We start from the raw sequence: 17210 nt of genomic DNA, 5'->3' as shown, positions 1-17210 counted from the left end.
TTTCTTCCAAAAGGGTTAGAGACAAAATTCAATGTCTTATGTATGCCAGGTGAGACCTCTACCACTGAGCTATTTCTTCATCACTCAGTCATTTTCTTTTCTTTTTTTATGGGGGTGGCGGTCATGGGGCTTAACTAGCCTTGAACCATATCCCTCTCTTTTATGGCCTCCCAAGTAGCTTTGATCACAGGTGTGAGACTCATTGCCTTGGTCCTCTCACCTATTTTTTTGTCAGTTGTGGGACTTGAATTCTGGGCCTAGGCACTCTTCAGCTCAAGGCTACCACCCTACCCTTTGAGCCACAGAGTCACTTCCGGTTTTCTAATGGTTAATTGGAGATAAAGAGTCCCACAGAGTTTAGTGGGCTTTGAACCAAAATCTTCAGATATCAGCCTCCTGAGTAGCAAGGATTATAGGCGTGAGCCACCGCACCTGGCTTCTTTTCTTTTTTATTTCTCCTTTTTGTGGTTGTTGTTGAGGTATTTGTGTTTGAACTGAAGAGCCTTGTGCTAGTTAGACAGGTATTCTACCACTTGAGCCTTGCCTTCAGCCCTTTTGCAATTGTTCTTTTATTAAAGAATTTATTAACATTGATTTTTACATCATATTTCAAACAACATGTTTAACAAACGGGTATTCAGGAATGGAATCTCTATATACAATCACTGGCACTTAGTTTTTAGAACATAATCAAAATTAGGCTAAGGGTTTTTATATCATAGATACATATTAATCTATGTAATAAAACATTATGTGTATAGAGTAATATGTTTTTATGTCTATGTAGTTGTGTTTATATTTCCAATACCACGTCCATAGCATTGGGTATGCAAATATTGAGTCCTCGCTTTTGTACCATTCGGATCTAATAGCCACATATTAAGGATACCATGTGCCTTTTGTTCCTTTGGTCTTGTCTTGTCTCACTCAACATGATTCGCTCTAGATTCATCCACTTCCCTTCGTGCAATTGTTATTTTGAAATAAAGTCATTTGCTCATTCCTCGGCACAGCCTGGACTGCAATCCTATTTATGATTCCAGCATAGTTTTAGTAGTAAGAGATCCCATTCTCAAACAGGAAGCCAAAAAGACACTTAGGTTGTTCAATCTGATTCATGGACATACTCCAATGACCTAGAGACTCCTCTATGCCCCATTCCTTAAAGGCCCAACATCTCCCACAACATCACACTGGAAACCCAACTACCAATATACAAACTTTGAGGGGGGAAGAACAAAGTCCAAACTACAGCAAAAAATGTTTGCTGGATGCCTGTATTGGGAATTATTTCAGGGATCTGTAGATGCTAAGTAATTATCTTCTTGGAAAAGTAGTTTACAACCAATGTAAATTATCACTAAGGATCTACACCATATCTGGGTGATGGTGGCTCACACTTCTAATCCTAGCTACTCAGAAGGCTGAGATCTGAGCATCAAGGTTTGAAGACAGTCTGTTCAGGAAAGTCTGTGGGATTCTTAAGTGGAAAAAGGTCGACAGTGACTGTGCCCTGAGTTCATGCCCCATGACAGACAAATGAAAAAAAAAATAGAACTTTATGCCCTGTCAGTGTGTGGTTAATTTATCAGAATCTGGAGCCTGTGGTGACTAATGATCAATATACTGCAGAGGGTAGAAGACTGGCAGACACTTGGTGTGGACATACTGGTCTCATGTTTGTGGAATTGGGAAGTGTGAGTTTATGTTTTTCCAAAGAGGTTTAGCTACACTGGTTGCCCTAAATATACACATGCAATGTGGCAACCCCTTAACCTGAGCCTTTTGAAGAAAATAAGAAACAAGTTATGTTTAGGAAGTGGTACTGTGGCTCAAGGGGTAGGGTGGCAGCCTTGAGCTGAAAAGAGCTCAGGGACAACGCCCAGGCCCAGAGTTCAAGTCCTACAACCGACCAAAAAAAAGAAATAAAGGGCCGGGAGTTTGGCCTAGTGGTTAAAGTGTTTGCCTAGTATGCACGAAGACCCGGGTTCGATTCCTTGGTACCACATACATAGAAAAAAGCCGGAAGTGGTGCTGAGGCTCAAGTGGTAGAGCTCTAGCCTTGAGAAAGTCCAAGGACAGTGCTCAGGCTCTGAGCTCAAGCCCAGAACTGGCAAAAAGAAAGAAATAAATAAAATTAATGTTTATTAGGAGTTGATCCTTTAGAGTATGTGGCTGAGACTGTGACAGTGCTTATAAAATGATTGATAGTATCAAAGACAAAACTGAGAGATCTGAGTTGAATCCTGCCAATCCTTGACAGTTTTATGAGCTCCCAGCACATGACTTAAGATCTCTATACCCCTATTTTTTGCCAGTCTTTGGGCTTGAACGCAGGACCTTGGCACTGTCCTTGAGATTTCTCAAGGCCACAGCTCTACCACTTGAGCCACATTACCACTTCTGGTTTTTCTGTGCATGTGGTACCGAGGACTAAGAACCCAGGGCTTCATACGTGCTAGGCAAGCACTCTACCACTAAGCTACACTCTAGGTGCCACACCCCTATTTTCTTATCTGCAAAATGGGTAGAATACAACCAGGTACCTGTGGCTCACACTTGTAAAACTCAACTACTCAGGAGACTGATATCTGAGAATCATGGTTCAAAGCCAGTCTAGGCAGGGATGTCCATGAGACTCATCTCCAATTAACCAGAAAACTAGAATTGGCTCAAAGTGACAGGGTGTTAGCCTTGAGCAAAAGAGCTCAGGGACAGTGTGTAGGGTCTGAGTGCAAGCCCCACCATCAACAAAAGAACAAAAGGGAGATTGATAACTATTTTGTTCTTAATTTGTTATAGTGTTGAGGATCAAGCCCAAAGCCTCACATATGCTAAGCAAGCATTGTACCACCAAAGTATATCCTAGCCCTATTCTTAGTTTTTTAATGGAAAAGGGAGAGATCAATTCAAGTATTGGAATTATTGGCTTTGTAGGGATAAGAAAATGAGGGTCTTTTGTTTTTGTTGGATTTTCAAACTGCTGAAAGTAATTCAGTGAAACAGATTGTTAGTGAGAGAAGAAGATAGAGTGGAACCAAAACAAAACAACAAAAAAATCTTTTGTTCATTTCAAAGTGATCAGCTATTTATTTTGTGTGGGGGGGGGGTCATGGGGCTTGAACTCAGCCTGGGCACTGTCCCTAAGCTCTTCAGCTCAAGACTACCACCCTACCCTTGAGCCAAGCCCTATTCCTGTTTTTTTAGAGGTTAATTGGAGATAAGAGTGTCAGATCCTTTTGTGCCTGGGCTGGCTTTGAACCTTGATCCTCAGATCTCAGCCTCCTGAGCAGCTAGGATCACAGGTGTGAGCCACCGCACCCGGCTTTCAGCTATTATTTAAACTGCACCAAAGGATACATCCTCCTGATACCTTTGTATTTTTTTGTTGTTTTATTTTTTGGGTTTTTTTTTGTCAGTCTTGGGGCTTGAACTCTGGGCCATCCTCCTGATATCTTGACATGTGAGCTCCTGTGCTGCTTTTGGACTCTACCAGCCAGAAAGCCAAAGAATAGATGTTATCTTTGGAACTATAAAACAAAAATATCTCGTCTTGGGCCAAGTGGCTCACATCTATAATCCTAGCTACTCAGGAGACTTAGATGTAAGGATCACAGTTCAAAGCCAGCACAGGCAGGAAAGTTCGTGAAACTCTTACCTCCAATAAACTAATAAAATAATTTTAAAAAACGCTGAAAGAAGAGCTGGAAGAAGTTTTAGAGGGCTAACCTTTATCAAAAAAGCTAGGGTTGGTCCAGAAGTTTGTCTTAGTGGTAGAGTGCTTGCCTAGTATGCATGAAAACTCAGTACCATATATAGAGCGAAAAGCTAGAAGTGGTGCAGTGGCTCAAGTGGTAGAGCTCTAGGATTGAGAAAGCCCAAGGACAGTGCTCAGGCCCTGAGTTCAAGCCCCAAGACTGGCAGAAAAAAAAGTTGGAAACATTTAAGCAAAAAAAATTGTGCTGGTGCCGTGGCTCATGCCTGTAATCCTAGCTACTCAGGAGGCTGAGATCTGAGGATCAAGATTTAAAGCCAGCCTGGGTAAAAAAAAGGACCCAACACTCTTATCTTCAACTAACCTCTAGAAAACAGGAAGGGGAGCTGAGCTCAATGGTAGGGTGGTAGCCTTCAGCTGAAGAGCCCAGGGACAATGCCCAGGCCCAGGGGTAGGGTGGTAGCCTTGAGCTAAAGAGCTCAGGGACAGTGCCCAGGCTGAGTTCAAGCCCTATGACCCACACTGTTTTTGTGTGTGAAATGCTAATCGATGTGGACAGATTTCCTCTCCGATCCATCAGAACTATGCTCTCTCCACCAAATAGATATTTTCTCTCTTCTCACAAAACATGGTACAGATTATCTAAGTAATAGTTTTCTAACTACCTAGTATTTGTTAAAGCACATTAAATATAACTTAAATCACACATGAGATTTAAAAGTAACTCAATGTTTCCAACTATCTTGGTCTAAGGGCAAGACATTTGATTTGCTCAGGTTTTGGGGCAAAGGGGAATCCCATCCCCTTTGTGTGGAAGGGTTTCCCCTTTGCCCCAAAACCTTGTTTTACACACAATATAGCCCACATGACCTGGGAATCCTTCCTTGGTAATAGTGCTTTACAGCCTGATTTTGGGAATAGCATTTAGGGGATACTAGCATTCCTTTCCTCTTCCAGGATCAGGCCTTCACTTGCTGGATATTGTTTGAAAATCTAGTACAGAAAAGAAATGTGTTCCATCATTCTAGAGCATCAAAACAAATTCATTGAAAACTTATTATAGGCTTAAATAAAACCACATGAATAGGCCAGGCCTGGTAATACATAGCTACTAGGGAACAAACTGAGAAGGCTGACAGTTTGAGGCAGCTGAAAAAAACAAACTCAAAGAAAATGACTGAATGGGCAGGGCATGACTCAAGTGGTAGAGAACTTGCTCATCATGAGGAGCTCAATCTCCACAAGCACAGAACAAACAAAAACAAGAACAGGAACTAGAAACTATTTCTAACCACAAGTTAATGGATCCTCCATGGAGAACTTCAGCAACAATCTGTTTTACTATTAAGTGAATTGATTAGACATAGAGCTTTGCAAGTCTTGTGCTGCAGTTATAAGTCCTATGCTAGTCACAGCATAGGTCTCATCAGAGGAATTTTAGTAAAGTTGTCTTCACTTAAAAAAAATTGTACTGGTGCTGGAGCTAGAATTCAGGGTCTGGACTCTGTCCCTGAGTGTTTTTTTTTTTTTTCTCAAGGATAGTGCTCTAACCACTTCAGGCACTTTCACTTTCAGGGTTTTTTTTGTGTGTGTGATTAATTGGACATAAAGTGTCTCAAAGACTTTTCTGCCCAGGCTGGCTTCAAACCATGATCCTCAGATCTCAGAGTGCTCGAGATAGCTTCAGTATTCAAATCTCAACCGTCTGAGTTACTGGGATTACAGGCATGAACCACAACGCAGGGCCATTTAAAAATATTTAAGTGCTTAACTGATGTCCATCATTGGGAGTGAAACTCAAACTTCATTTATTAAAAATAAAATTAATGTATCTTTCCCTGCAGACTAGAATCACAATCAAGTCATTGATCGATGGCGGTATTGGAGTTTGAACTCAAGATCCACACCGTGCTTGCTGGAGAGAGACTCTACTATTGATCACCCCCCCTGATGAAAACCGCCAAGAATTCTGGCTGGTTTGGAGAACCTGCTTTTTATAAATACTTCATGCCCTCGCCCTAATTCCACCTATGCGTCCAGTCTCAGCCCCCAACTTGTTCAAAGCTTATTATACCACAACCCCACCTGCTATACATAGGCCCCTCAAACTCCATGCGCTGCTTTCAAAGTCCTCCATTGGCCTGTCAATTGCTACACAGCCGGGGCTACCACGGCTCTGCAATCTTCTGCGACCTGAGCAGTTCCGTACAGTCCCGCCCTATCCTCTTCCCTTCGGTCGGTCATCTTCCGTACTGCACGTCCCCCTTCCTATCTGGCTATTTGGTTGGCCAGCGAGTTTACCTACGTCATTTACCCGCGCCACCCGGAAGCTGCGGTTCACGCTAACAATTCTTATTGCCGGCGGCCCCTGAGGTAAGGGGCGCGTGTGGGAGTCCTGGGTCAATAAGTCCCAAAGTTGGGATGGGAAGCATGCGGAACTGCCAAACATAAGCCAGACAAGTCTATTCCTAATGTTGAGAGGGCGAAGATCGGTGTGCCTGAGAAAAAAAAACAGTGGTTATGTGGCCCTCCCCCTTTCTCACTCCCCAGGACCCCATTATGGCGACGCCCCCTAAACGCCGAGCTGTGGATGCCACGGGGGAGAAAGTGCTGCGCTATGAGGCCTTTATCAGTGACGTGCTGCAGCGGGACTTGCGGTGAGGGACAGCGCGGGAGGTGGGGCATTCGGAACATTCCACGTGGTGGGTTGGGCGTTCTGACTCGGGGCCAAGCCTTCGGATTGGTGGGTAAAGCAAACGAAACGGGGGTGACTTCCGTGGTGCGTTTTGAGTGGAACTTAATGTTCTTAGCAGAACGGTCTTTGATGTTATTTATCAGATTCGACCTGGTGTTCCAGAACCGGAGTTCTTGCGTCCGTCTTCTGGCTTGGCTATGTGAACACAGCGCACTCTACCTGGCTATTTACTTTACAAACTTTGCTTATGTGTAATGTTGGGTAGTTTGTGAAACTTCATTTGGTGGTTTGTTAAAAAACAAAAAACAAAACAAAAAAAAAAAACTTAGCAGAAGCCAAGTAGCCACAGATACCACTCAGGAGACTGAGGCCAGATTATTGAGACCAGCCTGGATTGCAGGGAGAGATCTTATAGAATTTAACTGATGGCTGAAACACAAAAGAGACTCACTAATTGTGGAAACTTAAAGCAGCTAGACTGATGGTTCAAGCCGGTAGTTTAGCTACTTAGGAAGCTGAGATTTGGAAGTTTGTGGCCCAGAGCCATCCCAGGCAGAAAGGTCCACAAGAACTGGTCTCAAAGAAACATGATTTACTTGCACAAAGGTGATCCGTTTTGAGAGATCGTTAATGTCCTTGGTGGTTTTTGTGGATGTGAAACAAATGGTGAGAATTTGAATTGGTCCCTTTTCTTACTGTATTAAAATTAAGTCTACTTAATTTACAAATCATGTTCATGCCCTGTTTTTATATACTGTATCTATCAATAAATATTGTCATACTTGACAACAACTCATTTCCAAATAACTACCAAAAAACCTGGGCTGGATTTATAGCTCAAGTGGTAGAGTGCCAGCCCATGAGCAAGAAAGCCCATTGATTTTGAGTCTGAGTTCAGATTACAGTAATGGGGAAAAAAGTTATTACTGTAATTAATCTCAGGGTGGAGGGTAGGCTATTTTGATTGGCATGAGGCCTTGGATAATATAATAGTGAAAAATAGTTGGCATTATTTTTAGTGCATTATGGAAAACATATGATCCTAAATATTCTTATTAAGAAATTACTGTCATCTCATTTTATAAATATGGAAACCAAGTCCTAATCAGGTATATTACGTGCCAAAGTCATACAGCTAGTAAAGAATAGAGCTCAGATTTATACTCAGGCAGTTTGACTCAGAGTCCAAACTTAACATCAGCAGTAAAATGTCTTATTTTGTTTTGGAAATAGGGTTTCATTATGTAGGCCAGTCTGGTCTCAAACTTGTGGTTCTCCTGCCTCAGCCTCTGGAGTTCTGATATTGCAAGTGTGTGACTTCATGCCTGACGTTAGAATGCCTGTTAGGGCATGACATGAAATTTTCCAAGAGGAGCAGTACCTATTACTTTGTATTTTCATCCTATCAGCAAAGTATTGGACCATCGAGACAAGGTATATGAGCAGCTGGCCACATACCTTCAGCTGAAAAATGTCATTGAGCGACTCCAGGTAAAGACTTCTGGATAGGGTATCAGTTTTTATTTGTGGGGAGCAGAATAAATGAGGGAGATGGGAAGAGAAACCCCAGATCAAAACCTGTCAACTGACTTACAAGTTGACCACTGACCCCTACCTCTTTTTCCCTGGCTCCACAGGAAGCTAATCACTCGGAGTTATATATGCAGGTGGATTTGGGCTGTAACTTCTTCGTTGACACAGTGGTGTGAGTGTCTTTCCACCCCTCTGAGCCCACAGGGTTCAGCTTCCCATTTCCTTTATACAGTAAATACGCTTAGTATCTTCTGGATATCAAGCACTATGCTTTTATACTGCCTTAAAATATGAGCCAGGTGCTGGGAGTGTAACAGTGAATAAAATAGGTCAAAATCCTTGCCCTTCCAATTCCTCAGTTTGGGGTTGGGGAGGTAATGAAAAACAAAGTTAGCTGTATACATTGCCATACAGTAAGTAACAAGGACTTCCTCTGACCTCTTTTCTCAGCTCAGATACTTCACGAATCTACGTGGCCCTGGGATATGGGTTTTTCCTTGAGTTGACACTGGCAGAAGCACTCAAGTTCATTGATCGTAAGAGCTCCCTCCTCACAGAGTAAGTCTATTGCTTGAGGATAGTGTCTAAAAACACCAACATGAACTAGAGATGTATCTCACTGGTATAATGCCTGCCTAGAATGCTTGAAGCTCTTGAGTTCCATCCACAGCAACACACACACACACACACACACACACACACACACACACACACACACACACACAACCATTTTCAGCACTATCTGGGTTGTTGTTTAGGGTACCATCTCCCCTCATCCTCAGGGCTGAGGAAGTGATGCATAGTTCTACCCCAGATGTGGCACATAACACACAGTAAATGGTTTTTGTGTTGTTCATTCACAAAAATATTTATTGAACATCTTTTATATACCAGGCTCTGTTCATAGTGTTGTGAAGAAAAGTATGAGACAAAGTCTTAGAAGGTTTACATTCCAGAGGCACTGTCCTATTTTACATGCATCCAATTATGAGCATGTCTGTGAGCAGGTTGCAGCCTATAAATCTGCAAAAGTAAAACAAGTTATCTCTCATGTCATGTTCTGTTGGTTTTCCCGCTGTTACCATGCTCTCACCATACTGAATGATCCTACCTGGTGACAAATGAAATGGAATTTCTGCCTGCCTGCAGGGCATGTTTCATGTGGCTTCCTTTCTTCTCTGTTGTCTTGAATATTATTTCAACTATTCTTTCTGTGCCCTAACGTGTGTACGTGCGTGTGTGTGTGTGTGTTGGTCTGTGGCTTGAAATTGAAGCCTGGCTGATATCCCTGAGCTTCTTATGCTCAAGACTAGCACTCTACCACCTGAGTCACAGCTCCACTTCCAGGTTTTTTGGTATCTTATTGCACATAAATATCTCATGGACTTCCTTCCCCAGGCCAGCTTTCAGGTATGCTTGTCAGATCTCAGTCATCTGAGTAGCTAAGATTACAGATGTGAGCCACCTGCACCCTGCTATGACATAACTTTTAAATATCAATCTCTAGCACTCTTGACTCCCCTACTTTTTTTCCCCAACTCCTGCCACTGCAAATATCACCTCTTGACATTTACAGGTTTTTTTGCCTGTCCTGGGGCTTGAACTCAGGGCCTGGATGCTGTCCCTGAGCTAACTCTCTACCACTTGAGCCACAGCATCACTATTAGCTTTTTCTGGGTAGCTTATTAGAAATGAGATTCTCAAGGACTTACCTGCCTGGGCTGGCTTCAAACCACAATCCTCAGATCTCAACCTCCTGAATAACTAGGATTATAAGTGTGACACACCAGCACCTGACTTTCTCTTATTTATTTTCTCAACTAGATTATCCGTTTTAAAATTACTACTTTTTGCACAGTTGGGATTCAAACCCAAGACATTGTGTGCTGGGCAGTCACTCAACCATTAAGCTACATGACGGTCCACGTTTCACGCTTTATAAAGGGAGAAATTTTGTCTCTACTCCAACTGACCAAATCATTACACAACATATAGCAGATACTGTTTGGCGATGGGGTTTGTAAGGGCATACTGGAAGTAAAATGGTATTTGAAGCAGGTGGATGGAGGTAATGATGGGGAGACAAAGGATGACCTCCAGGTAAGTTTAGGTTTGGAGCAGGCAAGGGCATTGGAGACTGTGGATGAGGGGTTTAAAATGTAGATATAGATAGAAGCCATGCACAGTGGCTCAGGCCTATAATTCTAGCTACACAGGAGGCTGAGGATCTGAGGGTGAAGGTTCAAAGCCAGCCAGGGTACAAAAGGACCTTAAACTCTTATCCCCAATTAACCTCTAGAAAATGGGAAGTGGGGGTTGGTTCAAGGGGTAGGGTGGTAGCCTTGAGCTAAGGAGCTCAGGGACAGTGCCCAGGCCAAGTTCAAGCCCCATGACCTCCCCCACACAAAGATAGATAGATAGATAGATAGATAGATAGATAGATAGATAGATAGATAGATAGATGGGTAGTGTTCCAGAGAAAGTGACGTTTGAGTCATCTGATTGAGTGAACAAGCCATTGGGAAGTACATTGCTGGGAAAGGGTACACTGTCTAACATGGTAGAGAAACTGCCAAGAGAAGCAAGCACGGCTCAGGTAGAGGAACACGCAGAGACAAATAACTTCTCACAGTGTGACTGCTACTCATCTAAACTTCTTCCTTGCTACTTTTATTCTTACATTCACTTCTTCTACAGTTTCCTTTCTTAGACTTTGAGTGTTTTTTCAAACCTTTTCAGATATCAGTGTTAAAAGAATCACTACTGATTTCTAAACCTTAGTGCTTAGTCCAATTAGTAGATAGCTTGAATGTGATCAGCAAAATTCTGAAATTGTGACCATTTAGCCAAATCCAGATTTTTGGGTTTTGTTTTTTGTTTGTTCCCAGTTCTGGAACTTGCAACTCAGGGGCTCTTGGTCTTGCTTTTTTGTTTTGTTTTGGTTTTTTTGGGGGGGGCAAATAGTGGGGCTTGAACTCAGGGACTGGATGCTGCCTCTAAGCTCTTTTGCTCAAGGCTAGTGCTTTACCACCTTGTGAGATAGCTTTCCTTATGGTTTTCTGGTAGTTAATTGGAGATAAGTGTCTTGTGGACTTTTCTGCCCAGGCTGGCTTTGAACTGCAATCCTCAGATCTTAGCTTCCTGAGTAGCAAGGATTCGTAGTGTGAGCCACTAGAACCCGGCTTGCTTGGCTTTTTTACTCATGGATGGTGCTTAGCCACTTGAGCCACACCTCCGTTTCTGGAATTTTACTGGTTTATTGGACTTCTGGATTTTTGCTGGTTAATTAGACATAGAAACTTATCTGCCCAGGCTGCCTTCAAACTGATTGTTGATTTAAGCTTCTAAGTAGGATTGCAATCATGAGCTACTGGCTGTTTGCTCCAAGTCTAGTTCTTATAATACATTCTTTGTGTGAAAGGATTCCTGGTCCTTTCTAATATTTAAAATTTTTGAGACTGATTAACTTTGTTCACAATGAGGTATTTGCCAGTGTCTGATCTTTTATTTAGTCTTTTTACTGAATTAACCTATTCTATTAGTGTAATGGAAAAATATGGATCACTTTCATATTGCTTTATTATAATTAAAGTTTCATTTTTCAAGGCGATAAGGATTTGAGTCTATCACTAATCCTTTTTAAACTTGATTAACATGACAAGTAACTTTTTTCTAGTTACTTTATGTAACTGCAGTTCTTCCTATGTTTTAGCATATTTCTTTGTTTGGAAAGGGTAGTCTCTATTTTTTTTATTGATTAGAAGTATACCTCCATATCTAATACAGAATTATTTAAGAAGTAGCATGGCATGACATTTCATTAAAGCAGTTGTAATAGATTAAAGCAACCTTTTGGTATACCACTGGTAATTAGTGAGATTTGCATTTTTTATTGTTGTTATTTATGGTGCTAAGGAGTGAACCCAGGGCCATGCACATACTAAGCAGAAATTCTACCACTGAGCTATACCTCTAATCTTATCCTCTCCTTTGTCATAGCCTATCACAAAGCTTGTACCATTAAACTAATATTTTGTGTGTGCTGGCTCTGGGGCTTAAACTCAGGGCCTAGGTTCTGTCTCTGAGCTTCTTTGAGTCAAGGCTAGCACTGTAGCTCCATTTTTTCTTTTTCTTTTTTTTTTCTTTTTTGGTATGTCATTGGAGATAAGAGTCTCATGGCTTTTTCTGCCCAGGCTGGCTGTGAACTGTAATCCTCAGATTTTAGCCTCCTGAGTAGCTAGGATTATAGGCTTGAACCACCAGCACGGTATATAAATTAATTTTTTGATGATTCTGGAGTTGGTACTCAGGATCTTGTGCTTGCTATTCATGAAGTCCTGAGTTCAATTCCCGGTACTGGAGGGATAAGAAAAGAAAGAGAGAGAGAGATCTCTAGGTTTTTGCTGAGTAACTAGAAGGATAGAGTCATCATGACATGGAGAAGAACATGTTAGGAGAGGAAGAGCTGGAGTTCAGTCTGGAGCCTGTGGGTATGAAGTGATTATTAACTGTTGAAATTGATTTTTTTGCCAGTCCTGGGCCTTGAATTCGGGGCTTGAGCACTGTCCTTGGGCTTTCTCAAGACAAGAGATCTAGGGGCCGGGAGTTTAGCCTAATGCTAGAGTGCTTTCCTAGCATGCACGAAGACCCAGGTTCAATTCCTCTCTACCACATACATAGAAAAAGCCAGAAGTGGTGCTGTGGCTCAAGTGGTAGAGTTCTAGCCTTGAAAAAAGCCCAAGGGCGGTGTTTAGGCCTTGAGTTCAAGACCCAGGACTGGCAAAAAAGGAGAAGAGGAGGAGGAGGAGAAGGAGGAGAAGGAGAAGGAGAAGAAAGACAGACTACAGATCTACTACTTGAGCCACAGCACAACTTCTGGCTTTTTCTATATCTGAGGCACCAAGAAATCAAACCCAGGTCTTCATGAATGCTAGGCAAGTACTTTACCTACATCTAGGCCAAACTCCCAGGCCTGAAATGGATTTTTGAAGATAAAATTAAAACTCCTAGGTTGGTTGGGTTCAGGAGAGAGATCAATGTAGAGACACTGGTAGTAGAACTGGGTTCTTTTTTTCCCACTTAACATCTTTACTTCCTTTGTTCTTTACATGGTAGTTTCATCTACCATTCAAACTGAGTCCTACATTAATAGCACATGCTAGGCAAGCACTTTACCACAAGGCGAAACTCCTGGCCCATTTACTTAATTTGTAATGCTTTGGCCTCCTGATTGATCTTCAAAACTTTCTTTTCCTGTCTCTTGCTTATCTGTGGGAAATATCTTTCTGCTGTTTAACTTGTATTCGGTTTTTATTTTTCATTATTCATTTTTCAGAAAAACAATCTTTAACCATTTCTCTCCATGAGGATTCTTTCTGGCTGAGACCTTCAAAAAGACTCGAACAGGCCGGGAGTTTGGCCTAGTGGTAAGAGTGCTTGCCTAGCATACACAAAGACCCGGATTCAATTCCTCGGTACCACATAATAGAAAAAAAGCCAGAAGTGGTACTGAGGCTCAAGTGGTAGAGCTCTAGCCTTGAGAAATCCCAAGGACAATGCTCAGGCCCTGAACTCATTCCCAGGACTGGCAAAAAAAAAAAAAAGTAAAAAAAAAAAAGACTCGAACAAAGAGTTTACTATGTGACTCAGTAGTTGAGGTTAGGGTGGTTTTCAGTCAATCTAGATTCTCAGTTTGTTTTGCTTCAGCCTCTTCCTTGAGTCTTTTCTTTCATACCTGGGCATGCAATGCTTTAGTGAATTCGGTTGTCTTTCCCGTTCATATTATACCCCCCAAGCCCAGTCATATCTCACCACCCAGCTGCCACCACTGTGGTCTGAGCTTCTCTCTCTCTCTCTCTCTCTCTCTCTCTCTCTCTCTCTCTCTCTTTCTCTTTCTCTCTCTCTCTCTCTCTCTCTCTCCCCCCCCCCTCCCTCCTTCCCTCTCTCGCCCTCTCTCTCCTGCACTCCTTCCCTCTCTCTCCTTCCCTCTTTCCCTCTCTTTCCCTCTCCTTCCCTTTCTCCTTCCCTCCCTCTCTCTCCCTTTCTCTCCCTTTCTTCCTCTCTCCTCTTAACAGTTGGGCTTGAACTCAGGGCCTGACCACTATCCCTGAAGTCTTTTGCTCGAGGGTAACCCTCTACCACTTTGAGCCACAGCTCCACTTCCAGTTGTCTGGTGATTAATTGAAGATAATCTCTGGGGGAGTCTTTTAGCCCAGGCTGTCTTTGAACCATGATCCTCATATCTCAGCCTCCTGAGTAACCAGGAATATAGGCATGAGCCACCAAGCAGCACCCAGCTGAGCTTCTGTGTCTTATTTGGATTATTGAAGTATCCACCTCACTGAACTGCTGCTTCCATGTTTCTCTGTTCCCCAACTAAGTAGCTGTATCCCTTGGATTATTGAAGTATCCACCTCACTGAACTGCTGCTTCCATGTTTCTCTGTTCCCCAACTAAGTAGCTGTATCCCTTCTTCGCTTCCTTCTTTTTTTCCCACCCCTCCCCTAACTCTCACCCTATTTCATGTAAAAGCCAGGGTCTTTACTCTGGCCTTGCAGGCTTTATAAAGCCTGCCTGCCTACTTCACCTCTTAGAAGCCCCCTTTATTTTTCTGCAACCACAATGACCTCTTAGTTGTGCCCCAAACATGCTAGGCACACTGCTACCTCAGTGCCTTTGTATTGGCTGCCCCATGTGGAATACCCATCCCCAATATAGCCACAGTATTCACTATTCACTATACTTGAAGACTTTATTCAGATCTTCCCAGTGACCAGTCATGGACATGTAGAACAGTAATCCCAGCACTTGGGACTCTGATGCAGTAGGTCAAGGGCAGCCTGGACTACATAATGAGATCCTGTTTCAAACAATGTTCTTTGTGAAGTCATTCCTAAACAATCTATTTAGAATTGAAGCCTCTATTCCCCTTCCCCTACTCTTTATCTTCCCTGATTTTTTTTTTTTTTTGGTTGTGAGGCTTGAACTCTGGACCTGGGCATTGTCCCTGAGCTCTTCAGCTCAAGGCTACCACCCTTCTCCTTGAGCAACAGCACCACTTCCGGCTTTCTAGTGGTTAATTGAAGATAAGATCTCATGGACTTTAGTACCTGGACTGGATTTGAACCGCAGTCTTCAGATCTCAGTCTCCTGAGTAGCTAGGATTGCAGGTGTGAGCCACCTTGCCCGTCTATTCTTTTGTTCCTCTTGGCCAGTCCTGGGGCTTGAACTCAGGACCTGAGCACTGTCCTTGGACTTTCTCAAAGCTCACATTCTACCACTTGAACCACACCACCACTTCCAACTTTTTCTATGTATGTAGTACCAAAGAATTGAACCCAGGTCTTCGTGCATGCTAGGATAGTACTCTACTACTAGGCCACACTCCCAGCCCCAATTTTTTTATTCTTACAGCCATTTGATATACCATGTATTTGTTCTGTCATTCATTTGTCTCTTTTTAGCAAGAAGTTGAACTCTGTGAGGTCACGAGTCTTGTTTATTCTGTTTGTGTCCATCTCCCCAGTGCTTAAATCTACCTGGCATAAGTAGGCAGGCATTCTGTTACCTTTGAATCAGTGTAGTTCAGGTGGTAGCTAGTCTGAGTGGCAGTCCTCCAGAATACAGGCAGTTCTGGAAATGATGAAGGGTCATCCTCATAACCCTAAGTGGAATTTCTTGTTTCTTTTCTCCAGACTCAGCAACAGCCTCACCAAGGACTCCATGAAAATCAAAGCTCATATCCACATGTTGCTAGAGGTAAGAGCAGCTCAATTCCACTCCCATTCTATCCCCAGATGTGTGTAGGGTAGTGAAGATGGGGGAAAACAAGAATAGGAAAAAAAAAAAAACTTATTTGCCGGGTAGCCGAGGCTCACACCTATAATCCTAGATACTCAGGAGGCTGAGATCTGAGGATCACAGTTCGAAACCAACTTGGACACGAAAGACCAAGAGACTCTTATCTCCAATTAAACACCAGAAAATGGGAAGTGGTGCTGTGACTCAAGTGGTAGAGTGCTAGCCTTGAGCTGAAGTGCTCAGGGATAGTGCTCAGGCCCAGAGTTCAAGCCCCACAACTGACTGAAAAAGAGAACAAAAGGACTTATTTTTTTTTCCTCTAAAGAAGAGCCAAGGGAAGGGAAGTCCTAGCAAAACTTAGCCCTGTGTTCAACCTTTTCTATCCTCTTTTTCAGGGGCTAAGAGAACTACAAGGCCTGCAGAATTTCCCAGAACCGGCTCACCATTGACTACTTCCTATCCTCTGATATTAAAGAGCCTGAATGTCTTGGAATCACATGACCCTTTTTTCCCTCCCTAAACCCTGATGGTGGCCAAGGTGTCCTGTTTCTAGAGCACAAAGTTACTGGGGAGACCCAGAGATTGGTTTCATCACCCTGGAAGTCCTGTCTCTAGATTGTTGCCTGGCAGCATTTGGCACTTTATGATTTGCCCACTTTTCAGTCACCTTAGCAGCCTGAGCCCCTATCTCACACTTTGTTTTTTTGCCTGAACTGCTATAGAGAATGAACCAATTAAAAGTGTTTTGTTTTCACTGCCAGGAACCGTTTACTCCTGGCCCTAAGGTTTACTCCTCTTCTATACCTCAGTGGTTCCTGAAATACCCTAAATAACACCCATGTTACCACAGTCTTGCTCCTGCTTCTAAATAATTCTAGGTTTCACCAGTGGGGACAGATACCACCCTCCCTGCACCAGGCCCTAGTCTCAGTTGAGACTGCCTTACCGTGATTATGGAAGACCCTCTGAGTCTGTCCTCTTATTACTGGCTACTGCTCGAGCTTGCCTTCCTTGTATACATTTAATTTCTGCCACTCAGCACCTTTGTGTATTTGGCAGCCATCCAGCCCTCTGGCTTGTTTCTAAAGTCGTCTTTTCTGGCCAATCACCATAGAGTTACCTTGCCTGCCTACGCAGAACCGGCCTGACCCTCTCCCCGCCGGCTGCTACACCCCATTTCTATATAAGTCCTGCTTCCGCCCGGCGGCATGGTGTGCAGCACTGCCTGCTTGGTGTTTTGGCAGCTGTTTCGGAGTATCCACCAATCAGCTGAAAGCAGTGCTCACCCACCCCCTATCCCCGGAGCCTTCTCATCTGCCATCAATCCTATTTAACCCAATCAATTGTTCAGTCTTACTTAAACAAATCAGGGTGGAGCTCCGGCGAGTGCAAGCGCCGCTCAGGCTAGTCCATCAACACCTCTAAACCAATCACTGTATAGCTCTGTAGGCTAGGTCCCGCCCCCCG

The 17210-nt window shown here is 43.1% G+C and overlaps 1 protein-coding gene across 1 annotated transcript; it reads left to right on the top strand.

The window, feature by feature from the left end:
- Positions 1-5948: 5948 nt before the first annotated feature.
- On the top strand, positions 5949-16497 carry Uxt (ubiquitously expressed prefoldin like chaperone). Its single transcript, XM_090326154.1, has 7 exons — positions 5949-6088; positions 6266-6372; positions 7820-7901; positions 8048-8115; positions 8394-8501; positions 15638-15701; positions 16139-16497. The coding sequence occupies exons 2-7, from the start codon at positions 6275-6277 to the stop codon at positions 16190-16192; spliced, it is 474 nt and encodes a 157-aa protein (XP_090182280.1). The 5' UTR covers positions 5949-6088; positions 6266-6274; the 3' UTR covers positions 16193-16497.
- Positions 16498-17210: the final 713 nt, after the last annotated feature.

The sequence above is a fragment of the Megascapheus bottae genome, chromosome X, assembly GCF_031878675.1.
Source record: "Megascapheus bottae isolate mThoBot1 chromosome X, mThoBot2.hap1, whole genome shotgun sequence".
NCBI lineage: Eukaryota > Metazoa > Chordata > Mammalia > Rodentia > Geomyidae > Megascapheus > Megascapheus bottae.
The sequence above is the reverse complement of the archived record's forward strand: the minus strand, read 5'-3'. Positions and strand labels throughout refer to the sequence as shown.

Excerpts from the sequence above, each read along its gene's own strand:
- Uxt (XM_090326154.1), top strand. The coding sequence starts at position 6,275 with ATGGCGACGCCCCCTAAACGCCGAGCTGTGGATGCCACGGGGGAGAAA. Across the intron at positions 8,116-8,393 it reads TTCTTCGTTGACACAGTGGT|CTCAGATACTTCACGAATCT; the intron begins GTGAGTGTCTTT and ends CTCTTTTCTCAG. Across the intron at positions 8,502-15,637 it reads AAGAGCTCCCTCCTCACAGA|ACTCAGCAACAGCCTCACCA; the intron begins GTAAGTCTATTG and ends TCTTTTCTCCAG.